Source organism: Melanaphis sacchari, unplaced genomic scaffold (assembly GCF_002803265.2).
Source record: "Melanaphis sacchari strain LSU unplaced genomic scaffold, SCAv2.0 Contig59_pilon_pilon, whole genome shotgun sequence".
Classification (NCBI taxonomy): Eukaryota; Metazoa; Arthropoda; class Insecta; order Hemiptera; family Aphididae; genus Melanaphis; species Melanaphis sacchari.
Genome location: NW_020271423.1, coordinates 553,004 through 571,183, shown reverse-complemented (window position 1 = coordinate 571,183; position 18,180 = coordinate 553,004). Strand labels below are relative to the sequence as shown.

Here is an 18,180-nt window from a genome sequence, read left to right as displayed (position 1 = left end):
TTACGTCATTGAGTGTGTTTCTTTAAATTCTAAGTTAACACTGAACTTGCCCGTATATTTTAACGGAATTTAGCACCACTGGACATGCTAAATTGATAATTATATATATAATATATATCATTAGGTATAAATAATGAATAAAAATAGCTTCGTTAAAATAAGATAAAAACATAAACATCAATCTTTAACTATATTATATAGTTATATACTTATATATACAATCACTTTTTTAGGTAAGTAGGTATATTTGTAAGTATTGATCTATTAATCTTAATGTATTATAATATGATATTTCTAAGTAGACAAATGAACAAAAAAAAAAAAAAAATACACAAGAATATAATAGATATTATTTGTTGAACAGTCAAACGTGTGTACAAAAAAAAATTAATAAATAAATAAAAAACATAACAAAATATATTGTTAACGACTCGATAAAAACATAAAAAAAACAAATATCAACGTACAAACGTAAATCAATAATAATATTTTATTAAAATACAATAAATTATACTTAAAGTATAAATAGTGAGGGTGATTAAAATAACACGTTAAAAATATCCTTACACACATACAGACACATATACAATGTACATATATATATACATTCATGTGTATATATATATCATAATTATATTTTTCATACGCCACCATTAACAAACGATATTATCTAACTGCAAGAATTGATATATTCTGTTCAGATAAAAAGAGAATGCGCAGAAAAACTAATTTTTAACCTAACCGGTATGTATTCCCGCTGAACAAAGTAAAAGAAATAGATAGGTATGACCTATATTATATTATTATTTCGGCAAAGATATTATTTAAAAATGAACGTCTATGAAATATTATAGCCATTAGGTTATAATCTATGTATTATGATTAATTTGAGACCAATAACAACATTAATAATACGTACTACAATAATTACGATTATTATATGTCCTATATATTTTCATAATCACGTAATTACCTAACATTTAGAAAGGTACCTAACTTTATCGAGTCCGCCGAGATTAAAAGAAAAATACAAGCAACTTTACACAATTATTAACTTGCCGACTACCACCCATCATTCTACAGTGACTATAATTTTCTCTATTAAACTTTACTTACTTATATTTCTTATCTATACATTTGCATCTAATTAAAACTATTTCATAATAAAAAAAAAAATTGTACCCGTAATAAATGTTCTTTAAAAACAACAAATAGATAGTAAAAAAAACAATTAATGGCCATATGATATATTAAAAAAAAAAATGAATGTAATACATTTCTTTGAAATGTGTAACTACGCATTGGATATTCTCGGATTTATTAGTATAATTATGTCTTGAATTTCTCAAGACTAAAATTTAAGTGTAAAAATGATATTTTATTTAGAGAACATCGTCGAAAATTTTTAGTTTCTATATAAGGAAGTCGGCACCGCAGATAGGCCAAAACTGATGTAAAGAAATTCTAAAGATAAGCCACTTTGAATATGAATGATATTTGAAAGGTATGTCGTATTTTTTTTTAACAAAAAGATATAATCATTTAGAAGAAAAAATTATACAAACTTAGAAAAAGCTGATATGCTTTAATGAATTTTCAACTAGAAACAGTTATGACATATCGATATTCAAATAATAAAAAAATGTGTATACTTATTTTCATTAAAAAGAGAATTGGCAAAATTACCTATACTAAATTCCTTAAAAACATCAGACGTCCTCTTGATAAAAAAAAAAAAAAAACTAATAGATTATTTAATAACTTTAAAATGTGTGTTTTTTGTATACATTTGTGTAGAGTAAATGGATTTACAGAGAAAGAACTTTAAAAAGGTTACAAAAAACAGTTATTTATTCCATTTGAAAATTATGAAAAAATGCTTTATTTTTTGGAACTTTAAAATCTCCCGATGTTTAAATTTTATAATTCTTTAAAAATATTTATTCGCAATTACTTTAAAACACTTTTTATTAAATATTTGGTACTTACATACCTATATATATATATAAATTTATAATTCGAATTTTATTTTTAATGCGAAGAAATATAAATGTTAGTACATGTTTGTATAATACCATGTTACGGGAATACTAATATTATTATTACATTTATATTGGTATTATTTTGTTTCCTTCTCAAAAACTTAGAATTTCTAGTGCTTAATGCGTGATAGGAACAAATTTTTCAATCTCAATTACAGATTTTAGATGCATATTGACTACACATATTTGAAAGTAAGATTGTTATTTGCTAGTAGGTATGTCGCTCTATGCGTGTATAGTTTATCAATAGTTATACAAAATTAGTATCGTCTAATTCTCTAATTAGTCGAATCTTTTAGAATATCCATCATGGAGAGAAAGCAGTACTGTAAACTTACCTACTGTTGTTTTATTATGCGAGTTTAAAAATGTCTAAAGTTTCAAATAATAATCGTATAAGTCAATACATAACCGAGTTCGGAGAAAATATATTTTTTACTGATGGAGATATTTTATTATTTAAACTTTATGAAACAAGAGTAGGTGTTGATAGGTGATTTATTGTCACATGACATTTAAAAACAGAAAAAGACAAATCAGCAGAGCAGTGTCAACGATATTAGATTAAAAGCACACAACAAAGTAATATTTACATATATGCTGTTAAAAAAAAAAAAAAATAAAAATACTTATACAAATTTTACATTTTTTAGCTGCATATTTTGATACATTTAACTGCATATTTGCTTGCACATTTTTATCATTTTTTGTGCAACAAGTCCCGAACTCTATGTATAAGTAATAACTAAAAGTATAATAAACGCGGTTATGAGTAATGAATCAACTACACATATGTTAAACACGCAACTAAATCAAATATCATATTCGTTCAGAAACACGAGGTATCGAATTCAGGATAAAAATGTCGACTTTGATATTATAAGAAAAATAGATAATAATATTATCAATAGGTACCCATATTATATAATTATAGTAGAATATTATACATTACAGTATTTGGGCATATTATACATAGATATAAGTATTTTACGCGACGTATAAAATATAATGTTTGCCCTATACACGGACGACAGCCTCACCTAACCAGCCTCCGTCGGGAATCAGTAATGGTGCGGCGAGTTATGTGACATGATTGCATTCCTGTGGGATTCAGCCTGGACCGGCTGGTACGGTGGCACGCACGTGCCAAGGCCGTGGCGGATGTTCTGCGGCGGCGGTGGCAAAGGCGGCTGTGCCGTCAATGCGGCTGCAGTAGCTTGCGGCGCGACTGTTGCGGGCTGGTGCTGCGGATAAGGTGCGTCGTGAAGTTTGCGTAAGTGTTTCTTGAGGTCGAAGTTCCGGCAAAATCCTTTGCCGCAAACGTGACATGTGAACGGCTTCTTTTCGTTGTGTGTGTGCATGTGAAACGTCAGGTTGTACACCTATTCGGTATATTTAAAAGACAAAACATTTGAAAACGATATTAAGCACAAGAAACGATATTCACACCGTTCCGGGACTCTTTTGGCAAGGGGAGATGTGGTCGGGAAGAAGCTCAACTCAAAAATGTTATAACAAAAACACGTTATATTCCCTATCAAAGTATCTAGATTGATTCTCTCGATTTGAGGCACTATACATTTGTCCATTTTACCAATTAGATTTGAGGACACATTTACCACAATAATATTCCACCTATTTGTGGTGTAAGCTCCGCAAGAAAAAAAAATCAGGTAACTATATGACATTATTATATCTAAAAAATGAAAAAAATAATTTATATAATAGTAATCGTCCCCATTAAATAATTAATACATGTTACATAGAGTACCTATCCTAAAAACATATTATTTTAAAAAATGAAAAGTTATTTCAAAATACTAAATTACTTTGTATACAATATTTTCAAAAAAATAAAAATAAACGATTGTTCAAACAATTGATAAAATATGTAATATTATTGTAATGCGTAATTACGTCAAAAACATAAGAATTATTATGTTTAAAATCAGTAATATTTTATTTCTTCGCGTTTACAATTTAAAAAGATTCTTTACAATTATTAATATTGTATTTCTGCATTATGTTTCAGACACATATTTTACGTTTTTTTTTTTTTTTTTTGTTTTATTTATAAAAGCCATTTACAATCTGTATTCACAAAATAATACAATAAGTAAATAAGTTAACAATTAGTGTATTAGACTTTAAAACGTGAGTAAAGGGAACAGCCATCCACATCATTTTCAATTTTTTTTTTTTTTTTACTTTTAAAATTAATAAATTGCATTTTTAAAAAATTTTTGGTTTTATTTTAGACATATTTCGTTAGTTTAGCGGGAGTAAATTACCTACTTTAACTAATAAACACAATTATAACACAGTTGGAAAGATTATATTTGTAAAATAATTGTTTCCTATTGATTATAATATCATCATTGGGAATACTGTGTTTTACAAACATCACGAAGATAAAACTATTTTGAAATACTAATAAATGAACGAAATTAATGCATTAAACTAATAGCAAAATCCAACCATTTTAACGTACTTTACCACAATAGATATCAACGTATTTTTATGTGGAATGGCCTTAATAGGTATCGATTACAGCCTGTTAGCTGTTAAGACAATGCAACTGGCGGACTTAATGCTAGATCTTTTTATTATCTTTCTATCTAAACAATATTTTGGCAGGATATAACTATAAATCCAGGTTTTAAAACTCTCCGTTCTGCAGCAAGTAGGCTATTACTGTAATAATTAGAAATCAATCGCTAGAAATCTGAACATTTTCTCAGCACTCTCAATCAAACTGAAAACGCTCTAACTCGTTTTCGTAGCTTCTGGTAATTAATTTAATGTCATACGACATTCTCGTTGATTTTTTTTTTTTTTTTTAGTCTTTCTACTTTTCCGTCATAATATGACTTGTTGAAGGCCGCATAAAGCGCACTTGATCTTAAACGCTCATTTCACCTCGTTTAAAGCACTAAAACTGCTCAAACACTTGTGTCCTATACTTGGTAGATAGGTACTTACTAATTAAAAGTCCACTGAACAATTTTGCCATTTCCCAAACCAAAAAATAAATTAATGTCAAACAGAATGTTTTCTATTAAGTAAGCAGATTTTTATGCATTTTGATAATTTTTCCATATAATCGCAAATACCTATTTATATTTTATACTAACTAGGAACAAATTACATTTTAAATTTTTATAGTATACATGAATTGAAGTAATTACGATTTTTAATGCATGTTTTTAAATTTTAAGGTTCTATTTAGTTTTTGTCTATTTAATGTTTATTTCGGTTTTTGTTAAAAATTATTAAACATGTAAACATGTATTAATAAATGTTGTGGAAAAACGATTTATTATATTTTTAATTTTAGCCACAGTAAATTTATATGAGCTATATTATTAATAAATTAATTTAAACTGACATTTATATTTGAGGGAACTGTGTTCATCACAAAAATTTACCAAATCTAACCCACGGTTCAAATCCTTATAAAAAAAATCTTAACAGACTCGTGAGATGGTTAAAAATCATAAAAATCAGTATAATAATACCTAATTTTTTTTTGCAAAATATAAAGATAAATTATACTGTAGGAATTCAACGTGGTATATTACCAATTTATCAAACTCAGTTTAATATGTTCCTTTGATGTTTAGTCCCGGTTAGGCGCATAAATGATGACAACCGACATTATATACCTGATGGAAAGCTTTATGGCACACGGTGCACTTGTACGCTTTTTCCACACTATGCGTGAGCTTGTGGTTCTTGTAGTTGCCCTTTTGATGGAATCCTTTACCGCAATATTCGCACGTATATGGCTTGTACCCGGCGTGTATCCGCGTATGCGTATTCAGCGTCGAGCTCCTGTTGAACGCCTTACCGCAAATAGCGCATGTGTGCGGCTTTTCTTCGGTGTGTATGATCTTGTGACGGCACAACGTGGACGCTTGCCGGAAACCTTTGCCGCACACCTACATCACACGGATACATTATACAGTAAACTAAATTGCATGGAAACTTATTACGTAATGGTACAGGGTGATTCTTTTAACGTAAATCAGACAATATATGGAATTTACAGTTCTACAGATCTGATTGATCGTCATAGAAACATGTAGAATAGTATGTGCTTAAGTGTTTATATAAAAAAAAATAATAATAATTCCTTATATTTCGTACAAGGTAATATGCCTGCAAACTGATTCAAGGTAGTAGAACTGCACTGCATATATGTATATATTATTCATAATACAGTATGAAATCGCAACTATAACGAAGTCATCTATCGTGAAGTGAGGGAAATGTCCTATATAAAACTTAAACTATATTACGGTAAGTATATATATATTTTCACAATACAATTACATTTAATAATTTCTTAAAGTTGAACTATATATTATAATAAAATATAAGTATAATGTATCGACATTTTATGGTTAACTAAGAACTTACATAGGTCAATAAATAATATGTATTTCATTTAAATACATAAATCATAATTTGCTATTATTACTTTTGACCATATAAATTGATGTTTTTCGGGCGTTGTAAAAAAAGCGTATAAGGTATAATATAATTCAATTTTCCCTCTCTCGACAAACTCCATGTACATGTACTTATACGAAAATATTTTACTTGGTCATACCAACCATTATTTCATTATATCGCTAATATTATGCAGTTTCAATGACCTTTTTTTTTTAAAAAATTTGAGGCTTTTACATTTAGATTCATAACTTCACGATTCTACGCTTAAAATCGCTAAAATATTTTTAAGTATTAATTATGCAATCAAGACTACCGAAATATACGTTTGATTTTTCTTTTCATCATTTGAAATCTAAATTTAAGATTGAGTAGTCCTTATTTTATTTATACTTTTTGTAATATTATGTGTTAACAGTCGTTGATGTATAATTTTTGAACGAACATCAAATGGTCGCAACAATTTAACAGTATGTCAAATTGGACACATATATTATTTTCTATATATTGATTACATTTAAATATTAGACGCAATAATTTATATCAACAACCTACGTAAAATACGTTAATTTTATATTTTTATTTGGTTTTTAATAGATATATTAATTTAATCGTGTTAAACGGTTTACTTAATTATTTTATTTTATTTTTCAATTTTTCGTTCAATACGTCAAGTATAATCTTCACTAACCAAATTTTTTTTTTTTATTATTTTTAATTTAAAATACAATTTAATGAAATATTTAAGATAATAATTTTAAACCCTGAACTATAAAATGACACAAAGAGAGAACTGATCATTAGATATTAAGAAAGTAACTATTTCAGTTTCCGTGAAACTGTTCAACGTTGTACCATATTGAGTATTACCGAATAAGATAATAAAAGTAGTTTATTATTGAAAATATGTGATATTTTGATAATAACTGAATAAAGTTTCAACACAAGTACTTACCTAATAGGTAGGTAACTGTTGAACCAATCAGCTCTGAATATTTCTTTAGAGGTCGGGGAATGTTTATAGCTTCGATTTTAAAACTTTTATGTTGCTAAGGGTAACTTGCACACAGCAATTTCATTTTAACTCATAAAAATAGATTATTTTTTTTTATTTATGTAAAGGTTTTCCATTGGTTACAGAAATAGAAAAGACTTTTATATAATCTAACTGTATACCTATATACAAATAAATGCATGTTTGTAGCTTATTATAGGAGGTACCTACTCAAAAACTAATAGACCGAAGACCAATTTTGATGAATATTTGGAAGATTGCTCTTAGAGATATCAAAAAAGTTTAGATAGTAGTTTGAATGTATATCAAGTACCATATAAAATCCAACTAAGGCGGATTACCCATATCAGTTGAACTACGTAGTTTACAAATCGATTTATATAGCGATTTACCTATGAACTGAGGTACGTCAAAATTAAGATAAACCTACATTATGTAGGTTATATGATTGTTTTTTATGGATGAATACGGATATAAGTTTAATTTTGGTATAAGATTAAGTAAACTAACTCAATTTAGAAATTATAAGAAAAATTAATTAATTGTTTTTAGTATCTTGTTGAATGAAAATACATTTATAATTATATTTTATATTCTTATTTACTTCAACTTTCAAAATCAATAATATAACGAACAAAAAATATGTATGCAAGAAAATATATAATTTAACTTTATATTATACATGAATAGAAATTTAATTAATTTAATTCACTGCTTACTATTACAAAACTTAAACTCCATAAGCTGTTAAATAAAGAAATTCGTTGTATAGCTTAATTAAAACCGAAATGCTTTACCTAACCTGAACTTTTTAACCCTTAAGGCTTAAATAATATTGAAATAGGTGAATATTTTTTTATTTTAAATGGCTAATTAATTAGATATATAAAGACAAGTGTTTTATTTTAACAAATATTATCTAAATAGAAGAATTATTTATTACAAAAATGTTAATATCAGATGATTATCAATCTGAATGAGAGAAAATGAGAATAAATTTTCATCAGTCTTAAATTAGTTGATTGAGAAGATTATTTTGTGAAAAAATACAAAATTAGTCAATTCAAAGTATGTAGATATATGCATGAAAAATAAATATTAAAAAGTAACTAGTTAAATAATCAAAAAAAGAATTTTTTTCTTATATTAATATTTATATTTTATACGAATATAAAAATTGCACACATTAACTTCACGTTCTTCTAATCTGTATTTCTGATTTAATAAACTTAAATTTCATAAACGATATGAAATGAATGTTAAATATTACGTAATGATTAGTTACCTTATTACTTTCGAGTATTTAATTTTAAAATTCTATTTCTTCTAACATTGTTTATGCGTAAAAATACTATAAAAATTATTGCATTATCGAGTATTTCAAGATTAAAGAGTTAAAATGCTTCATCAGATATTATTGCAATATGCCAATATATTTATATAATGTAATAAAAATAATTTATATTGAAAAATAATGTGTATTTTATATTTATTGTTTATTGTGTAGTCATGACTGATCCGTAGTATATAGTATAGAGTGAAGGGATCGATTGAAAAACATTTTTTCTGTGTAATATAAGTTTTTTAACATATGTATTATGCTTTAATAAACAGATAAGTAGTATCTAACACTAATATTGTATATGCATTTGTTCCGACGGTTTACTGTTGACTAAGAAATAGTTATGAAACAGTGTATTAAATACTGATATAAAATGATACAAGTAGCTAGCTGATGTATACAATATCGTAGTAGGTAGTATTTCAAGTAGAATATTCTGAGTCAATATATTGTTTGAAAATGATTTTATATGGTTAGGTACATTTTCCAAAGACTTCTTAATAAAAAGCCGGAAACACTTAATAGGAATCAAATAAATTTCTACATGACTGACCTCGTGGTGGTACATTAGTGCACGAAAATAAAGGTATATTAGACGGGTAATCCTCTCAAATATGTGACCGATTTAGGGTGCACACAATAATATTTTATATTGCTTAGGTTTCAGTAAGTAAGCTGGTACTTATTCATTTTTATCGTATTATGTGTGTTTGTTTACCTGCAATGAACCGAGAGGGAAAAATAAAAATAAAAACTACGTAATATGAAGAAAGAAAAAAAATCATATGATATGGTAGCTTGTAATTAAAGTCATTATATTTATTAATTTTAGTGAAAACGTAATACATCTTTATCGACTTAAAAGTGTTTTCTGGAATTTTTTAATGAAATTTATGGTATTTGAACTGAATTAATTATATCATATGTCATGTATTATCTATTTCTCAATCACTAAATTATTTCATAGTTATGACATCAGCGGTGATGATATATCAGTACATCGTATAATTTGATATAATCAAACACTTAAATAATTGGAAGACATAAGTGTCAAAATGAGATAAGAAAAAAAAAGTCGTATCGTATAAAAACGCCAAAATCCTAGGTACCTGTGTATTACAGTTAATAATTATTAAATAACAGAAATCATATTTAAAACTATATCGCTCAAAAATTCCAAACGTTTAATCTTAATCGACAAATGTATTATTTGATTACGATAGATTGTCTTATAGACAGTGGGTGAGCAGTTATTATATTTTAACTATTTATTATTGACATTTATTTTTTATAAAATTGCAATCGATTTATTAAATTTATATTTATTTGGATATATATTATATTTTAACAATTTATTATTGACAATTTTCTTAATATAATATATTATATAATATAATTTTTTATAAGATGGCAATTTTTAATAACTATACTTCATATATAAATATTAATTTTGGTGCAAATGATATATCATTTTTGCACCTTTGGCGCTTATGTCATGTAGCCAAACACTTAATGATCTTTATCAAAAGCGATTTTATTTAAATAATGGTTATTAATTACTAATTCGATAATAATAAAAATAACATATTCAATTGTACAATTTTTATTCGATAGCTTACAATAAGAATAATCGAACATTAATCGATAATAAAAATAATTCGTTATTGCTCATTATGCCTATATTATTTTTATAAGAAAATTTTCAGAAATTATACTTAATTTATATATGGCATATACCATATGTATTTTTAAATAAATAGGTTACGATTATATTAATTAATAGCTCATATCACAATCGAGACAATATGATAACAATTTAAACGGGAGCTCAGGTTTGTTGATCTTTTAATGATCATTTTATTAGGCATTATTCAACATCACCGAACGTGATCATTCAAAACTATTTATAAATAATAAGATATTTAGAAAATGATCATGATGACGGATTTTACAAACCGACGGGCGAATAACAGTATTTATGAGTTATATATTTTTGTTTTGGTAACTGCTCTTATTTTATCATTCTCTGTAATTATTATTAGAGAAATATAAAATTTTAAATATACATATAGATTTAAAACATCAACCAAATTTGATGAATCAATTATTATTATTCATAACCTAATATATAAATAATTTAAATAAAATTGAAACTCAATAACAACTGAAAAATTCTCTTCAAACAAATGTCAGTTACAACTTGGTTTAAGTTTTTAAGGAAATCATAAAAGAATGTCGGTAATGTTTCAGTTCCATTATTCTCAAAAGATTCCTATTAAAATACTGTTATTTTTAATTCGGTCTAAAACTCCAGAATTGTATCTTGTAAAAATACATTAATCTATAATGTAATTAACATATTTTTACGTTAGAGGAGCTAAATTTAAAATATCCATTTTTAAACTAACTGCAGGGGTCACCAATTTATTTTTAATATTTGGTATATTATAGCCCTTTAATTTTTATCAATAACAGCGTGATACATAATTAATTTATATTTTGTGTATTGATTTGACTAATAAAGTTAAAGGTTAGAGACCTCGCGTGGTGTTTGGTACTTGGTAGTTCTCATTATGCTGATCATTTTGAGTGGTGTGTTGTTTAGTGTATGTTTTAATATGTCCGCATGATGTACAAATACGTGGTAAGGGTGCTCGTTGTTGAGATCAAACAGATCGTGCAAGTGGGTAGACAATAATGCATATGATTAGTGAAAAATCTTTTGTAAATATAACGCAAACGTTTTTACTACAGCGGGTGATGGTTATGAATTGATTTAGACGCAATGAAATTCTGAAAAGTAAAAAGTTGTTGTGGAATATGTTTAAATTAAAAAGCAAAGTTTTCAACTCGCATATACATATTACATAACCTAATTATTATTACATTTTGACGTTCATACATCTAATGAATATTATAATTTTTATTATAGTTATACATCCAACGTTTAGGGAAATTTTATCATACGTATTATTTTATGGTTTAAATTTTTATTATTCAAATATACTGGTAAATACTATAGACTAGGACTAACACCCAACTCTTACGCAGAATTTTAAATTTTAAATTTAATATTTATTGGTAATCATACCGTAATTTCATTATTTGTTATAAGTCTATTACTTTAAAACATACCTTTTACAGGTAATATAGATGCATAAATAATAATATACTTGAGTATTATGAATTAAAGTAATATTAAAAATTATAGCTTTGCAATCATGAAGAGACTAGTATATATAAATATATATTTAATATGCATTATATACACTGATAAAGTCACGAGTATAGCGCTAAATATACTAGGCACGGTTTAACAATAAAATTGAGAAATATAATAATATAATATGTATAAACATGTCTTTACAATTTAATGACTGCTCTAAACACTATACAAAATAAAAATACATAATATTATTACATTAATAATAAACAGAATTGGCAATAACGTAAAAGTCGAATTTGACAAAAAAGTGGAATGCCCGACAACGGTCTGTTGTCTGTTATCTTAGATTTAACTGGCTGAGTGGGGGTAACAAGGTGTAGTTAAAGAGGTGTAAGGGATTAATCAACTATTAGGGCTCTGAATTTATGTTATTGATATTACATTTCTTTTTTAATCAATGGTTATTATCAATACAACTTATAGTAAATACATGTACTTAGTCAAGATTTTTTAGGGGATATTTTAATATTACATGTAGTGGCTTTACACACTCCATTGAAGTCATAAATCTATTATTAATAGTATAAAATGTGAAACAAGACACATCTGGGCGAAGGTAGCAGCAAACGATACTCAAACTGAGCATGTAACATATGGGTTCATCATATTGAAAAACGTTACATGTTTTCGTACGTCCAAGATAACTGATTTTATTTTCATAGGTAAGTCTCGTAAACTGTTAGCTGGTTTACCCTAGGGGCTCTTACGAAAGTACTAAAATGATCGCTTGAGGGAGTTTATTTTATTCAACAACTCTTTGTCTGAAATGATTAAACTAAACAGCATTTATTTATTTATTTATTTATTTATTTTTTTTGTTTATTTTCAAGGTACAAAATGGGAACGAGTTATAATAAGTCGAACGCAAATAAAAACCATATATTTTAACAGACGAATCTGCTAAACGGGTATTTGACGTGTTTCTACAATGAAAAAGACGAACAATATCTTTAGATGGGCGTCGCCTGTAACCGCTTAAATGCGCAAATACGCATAGGACAAAATCGCACACAGATTTTATAATACTGAATATCTCATTACCGCATACAAATTTAGCCATACATTTTTGGCAATATCGATTTATTGATAAATGTGTATATTTAAATTGAAGTTACACGATATTTTTAAGGTTTATCTGTAAAAGATTTTATCCATAGTGTACAAATTTGTCGTGAATTATCAGTCGGCTAACAGTTTTCAAACCATCACACGTGACATTTAAAAAAATAAAATAAAAATAATATTTTAACTTTTTACAAATAATCATGGAAATAGTTCCATTAATTTTGATAACTATAAGTTTCGTTATTTTAGAACTAATAAAAGTTTTGATGATATTTTTTAGCAATGTATGTAAAAAATTGCAGTAAAACTATTATTACCATTAATAATAAAACGGTTTTAATTCGAAAAAATATTAAAGATTACCAATATGATGAAGACAATGATGAACAAAGAAAAAGAACTGCAAAATATTTGTACAGTCATTGAACTTAAAGCTATTGAAAATATATATGAAAAGCTAATAAAAATAATTCAAGAAGAGTTGTCAAGTATTGAAGATTCTCAGGTATGTTCATGTAATATAAATGCTCTTCAAAAATCAATGTATCGAGAATAACGCAAAACTTTACCTACCATTTCATCGTCTACAGCCGATGCTATTCAAAAATATAAAGCTGTTTGTATTGATAAAAAATCCAAAGAAAATTTTTTCCACGTATTTGAAGTGGATAAAATAATAATTGTAACTTTCAAAACCAATTTTTTATTTTCAACGACAATACAGAAACTCTTTTAGTCGACGGTACATTTACATATTGCTCAAAACATATTTCAGCAATATGCAATATACAATAGACCACTGCTTTCTGTTGGTTTTTTTTTTCATCTAAAACTTTAAATTTTTATGTTCGTATATAGACAAATTTAATAAGCCTATGTTTATAATTAAAAATAGCAATTTAAATCCATGATTATTACTTTTTGATTTTGAAGTCAGAACTCATACTGCACCGAGTAATGTATTTGAAAATATTAAAATTAAACCATACCGATTTATTTTATGTCAAGCATGGTATTGAAAAATAAATTTTATTTTAATACTTTATAAAAAGTATAAAAATAAAAATACAAATATTGGAAAGTGGTTTAAAATACCAATTAATTACAAATGGTCATATTCAAATCAACTGAACTATCAACATACAAAAATATAATGTATTTACATATATTAGACGTACCTATCGTCTTTACACAATAAATATTTAAAGGAAACAAATGAAGTACCGTATGCGGAATCTTTTTGACCAGAGTTGACAAAGTGAAAAATATTCAATTATGACTGAAGTCTGTAGACAAGATATTGACCGAAGCTGAACCCAATATGTTGGCCGAAACTGGACACAACAACTTTATTTTAGTTTGTTTTAGTTGAAAAAACTATCCAACAAATCGAATCCAATTCACTAACATTGTTTTGTTCGGATTGTTTAAGTGTTTGCTGCATTGAATAAAAATAACAGTCATACTTTTAATAACCATGTTGGGTTGAAAATAATCTTTTTGATATAAACGCTATAGAGTTAACAAGATTTTTGTATCAATTGACAATTTTATTGTTGCAATTTCCAAAAATGTTGTATTGATTAAAAATTGTTAATATAATAGTTTGTATTATTTTCAAAACATAATTCATCAGTTTTGTTGCAAATAAATAGTTACATAATAACTTTTAAAAATTTTAGACTAATTAATATACATATACGTATTATACCTATATTGTTGTTTTTACAGTATATTTACAGTATAATAATTACTTTTTATAATATTTAATTATTTTCATTATTTATCATTTATTTTTATTGTAATATTAGTCTATATAATTAATTCTATGTCATCATCGTATAATATAAATCTATATAAGTGCATAAATATTCATTTATGTACCTATAAATATACAAACAACTTTAATATTATACTAGTGTGAATATGCAATTTTGTTACAATCATAGTTTATGTTTTACCCATTGTTTGAGTTTTCTTATTATCCATGTGACATTGTGAAATAAGTGTTACTTGTCATTTGTCAAATATGTTAATAAAATATAATACAATACTATACTAATATTTTAATAATGCTTTATGTTTTACTACACCTACTTATCGATATATTTACAAAATTATTATTATTTCATTAATTATTTATATTATAGTTATGGTTATTACATTTTAATTCTATATCACAAAGTTTTTATTAATTAATTAATTTACCATTTAGTCATTGGCGCAATTTGGGTTTAAGTTAAACTTGAGGGGATTAGAATCTAATACCAGACCCAGTAGATCCTAAATACGTATTTTGTATAAGTTAAATATACTGCCGGTTATCATCGTTGTTGAAGTCAATATGCGTCCAAATAGATTTTAAAAGAGTCTTATACATTAATAATTTAATATTGAGACTGCAGTTGAGTTCATTGATGTCGCAGAGAGAATATAACTATACAGTTTTAGTATGAAGTCGACTTACTAATGCTTATCTTTTAAATCGTACATGATTTACTTTAGCTTGTATTTGTCAAGGCATAGTCTAAGACATCGGAAATAAAATAACAGTGATTCAAGTAAATTAATGATGAGTGCAGCGATCTATGGAGGGCAGTTACAATTATTGTTTTAAAACTCTTTTGAAATTTTAAATCACAGGAAACGTGCGTTTAGGGTATTATCTTATGTATATAAATTGTATATGTTTATGTCATTTAAGTGTTAAAGTATACCTTGCAAATGAACGGCCGAGCGCCTGTGTGGACAGGCATGTGTCTCGTCAGGTTGTAATGAGCGTAGAACACTTTTCCGCAATGGTTGCATGTAAACGTCTTAACCGGTGTAACAGGGGTGACAGCTTGCGACGATTCCTTGGCGCTGGACGGTGGCAGAACGGATTTGGATGCGGCGAGTCGCCCGAGCGTCATCTGATGCGATGGCGGTGGCGGCACCGGAAGTGTAGGAAGTACAGGAAGTGAAGTGAGCACCGGAAGTTCGGATGACGGCGGGGGCGGTTGTGAACAGGAATGAGCCAGTCTATCTACCGCGGCTAACGGCAACTTGGGTTGTTGCTGATAGTGAAACAGCTGTACGGCCGTCGTCGTCGTCGTCATCGTCGTTGACAGATAACGGTCGTTATTGTTGACGGTCAGCGGTGTCCGTCCATCGTTGGCGGAGACAGCACAGTGCGAGGATTGCAGTGGAATGGACCTGAACGCCGGCACGTATTTCTTAAACGCCGATTCAAGTGCGTGAAAGTAGTCGGTCGTTGGTGCGTTAGGCTGTTTCCGCACGTCCGGTTCCATTATGCGGGCAATAGAGAAGGTTAGCGAATCGGTCGACTTGGGACCGTACTTTTTCCGGTAACCATCCCCGTCCCGGTTATTGCCAATCGACGTTATCGAGTCCATGGCGGCGTTTACCGGTGAAAAAATCATCTACAACACACAAGTGCCACGTTATGTATGGTTAAGTATAATGTGTAGAGCCGGACAAGGTATTATGTAATTAATTAATTGATCGAATAATTTAATAATAATAAAAGTTGATGGGTACGAATATTGGTCATATTATTTTATATACAATGTAGTAGACATACATAATAATATGTACCTGCATGTTGAATCAATCACAGAATATTATATCTACTACTAACTTAGTGTAACTCGTTTTGTAGGGAGAGTAGTGGTATTAAGCTGTATGCCTACAAAGTCAATGACCCGGGCACAAATCTGAGCGGACACTTATAAATATGAGAAATTTGAATGAATATTTCTATAATTATTATTATTGTTTTTATGAATTAATTTTATTATATGGACTTGTAGATTTTTTTTTACAAAATTTCACCTTACGTAGGAATAGATTAAATTATAATAGTGATTTTTTTGGATATTTTTTTCAAATTAAAATGTATTTGAAGTTTTATAAAACATTTCAACACAAATAAATAACTCATATCTTACACTTAATAAAAATAGAATATATAGTATTAAATTTAAAAAAAAATGTTTATTATTTTCTATGCAATCACGGTTATTTTTAGCGATGTCAAAAATAAACTGTTATCATTATTATTATTACATAATATATTTTTCTCTACTGCCATAAAGCAGAAATGTCTTTAATTATTAATCATAATTAAAAATAAATAACATCCCGTAGTACAACACTGTATTCATCGCTCCGCCGATAAGAATCTAAAAAAGATACGGGAAGAATATAATCGACATATTATAGAGTACATGTACTCAGTTATCAAGGAAAATCAATGCTAGTCAATAACTATTATATCTAAAGAATTGAACAATTTGAATATGCCTAATCATAACACAATATGCTGGGAGTGCAATATTTGGTAGCTTCAGCCCTGGATACGACGTTCGACCGACTTTTTATATCAGGTAAACACGCAAATAGATTATTAATAAATAACTCTATTTGTAGTTTGTACATATTTATGACATTTAACCGAATAGCGGATGGTAGGCTCTACATCGTAAGTATGTTTTTTCGCAAAAAAGGCAATTTTACTAAATGGCTTTTACGAACAAACACTCGTCGTACTTAATAATTTTGAGTGTAACCTATTTTTGCACGTCGCATTTTTCTAACAATTAAAACTATCACCGCAATAGTGCGTACTACCTATAAATATATACAATATAATACAATAGCACACGTTATTCTGTACGCATATATCCCGATAATAGGTACACCCCGGCGAAAGCAAAGCCTATTCAAGGCAAGTCCCTTCTTATACCACACAATTAGTCCCGTAAACGGGGTGTGGGTAATGGATATTTGTTTTTTATTCACCATCCGTCCCTCGCTGAAGTTGTTTTTTGTCTTCCGACCACCCTCTGTTTAACACGTATACGGCGTGCTATTATCGCTATTACGATATACACGTATATTGTAGTTCACGAACAGTATATTATAGTCATAACATTCTCGTATATTTCATCGAAACAGTGGTGCGCGGATTAGGATCGGACGATAACGTTACAAGCTGCACATTCATTATAACAATATATTATAGTATAATATA

The 18,180-nt window shown here is 27.6% G+C and overlaps 1 protein-coding gene across 2 annotated transcripts in view; it reads right to left on the bottom strand.

Moving 5' to 3' along the window:
- Positions 1-3,025: 3,025 nt before the first annotated feature.
- The window catches only part of LOC112600043 (fez family zinc finger protein 1-like), a 56,734-nt gene continuing 41,579 nt past the window's right edge, over positions 3,026-18,180 (bottom strand). For both annotated transcript variants that reach the window (XM_025347176.1, XM_025347175.1), the window contains exons 3-5: positions 15,863-16,567; positions 5,708-5,983; positions 3,026-3,424 (exon numbers count right to left, since the gene is read on the bottom strand). In XM_025347176.1, coding sequence (XP_025202961.1) covers positions 3,104-3,424; positions 5,708-5,983; positions 15,863-16,567 — 1,302 coding nt within the window. In that variant the 3' untranslated portion in view covers positions 3,026-3,103. The remainder of the gene's footprint in view (positions 3,425-5,707; positions 5,984-15,862; positions 16,568-18,180) is intronic.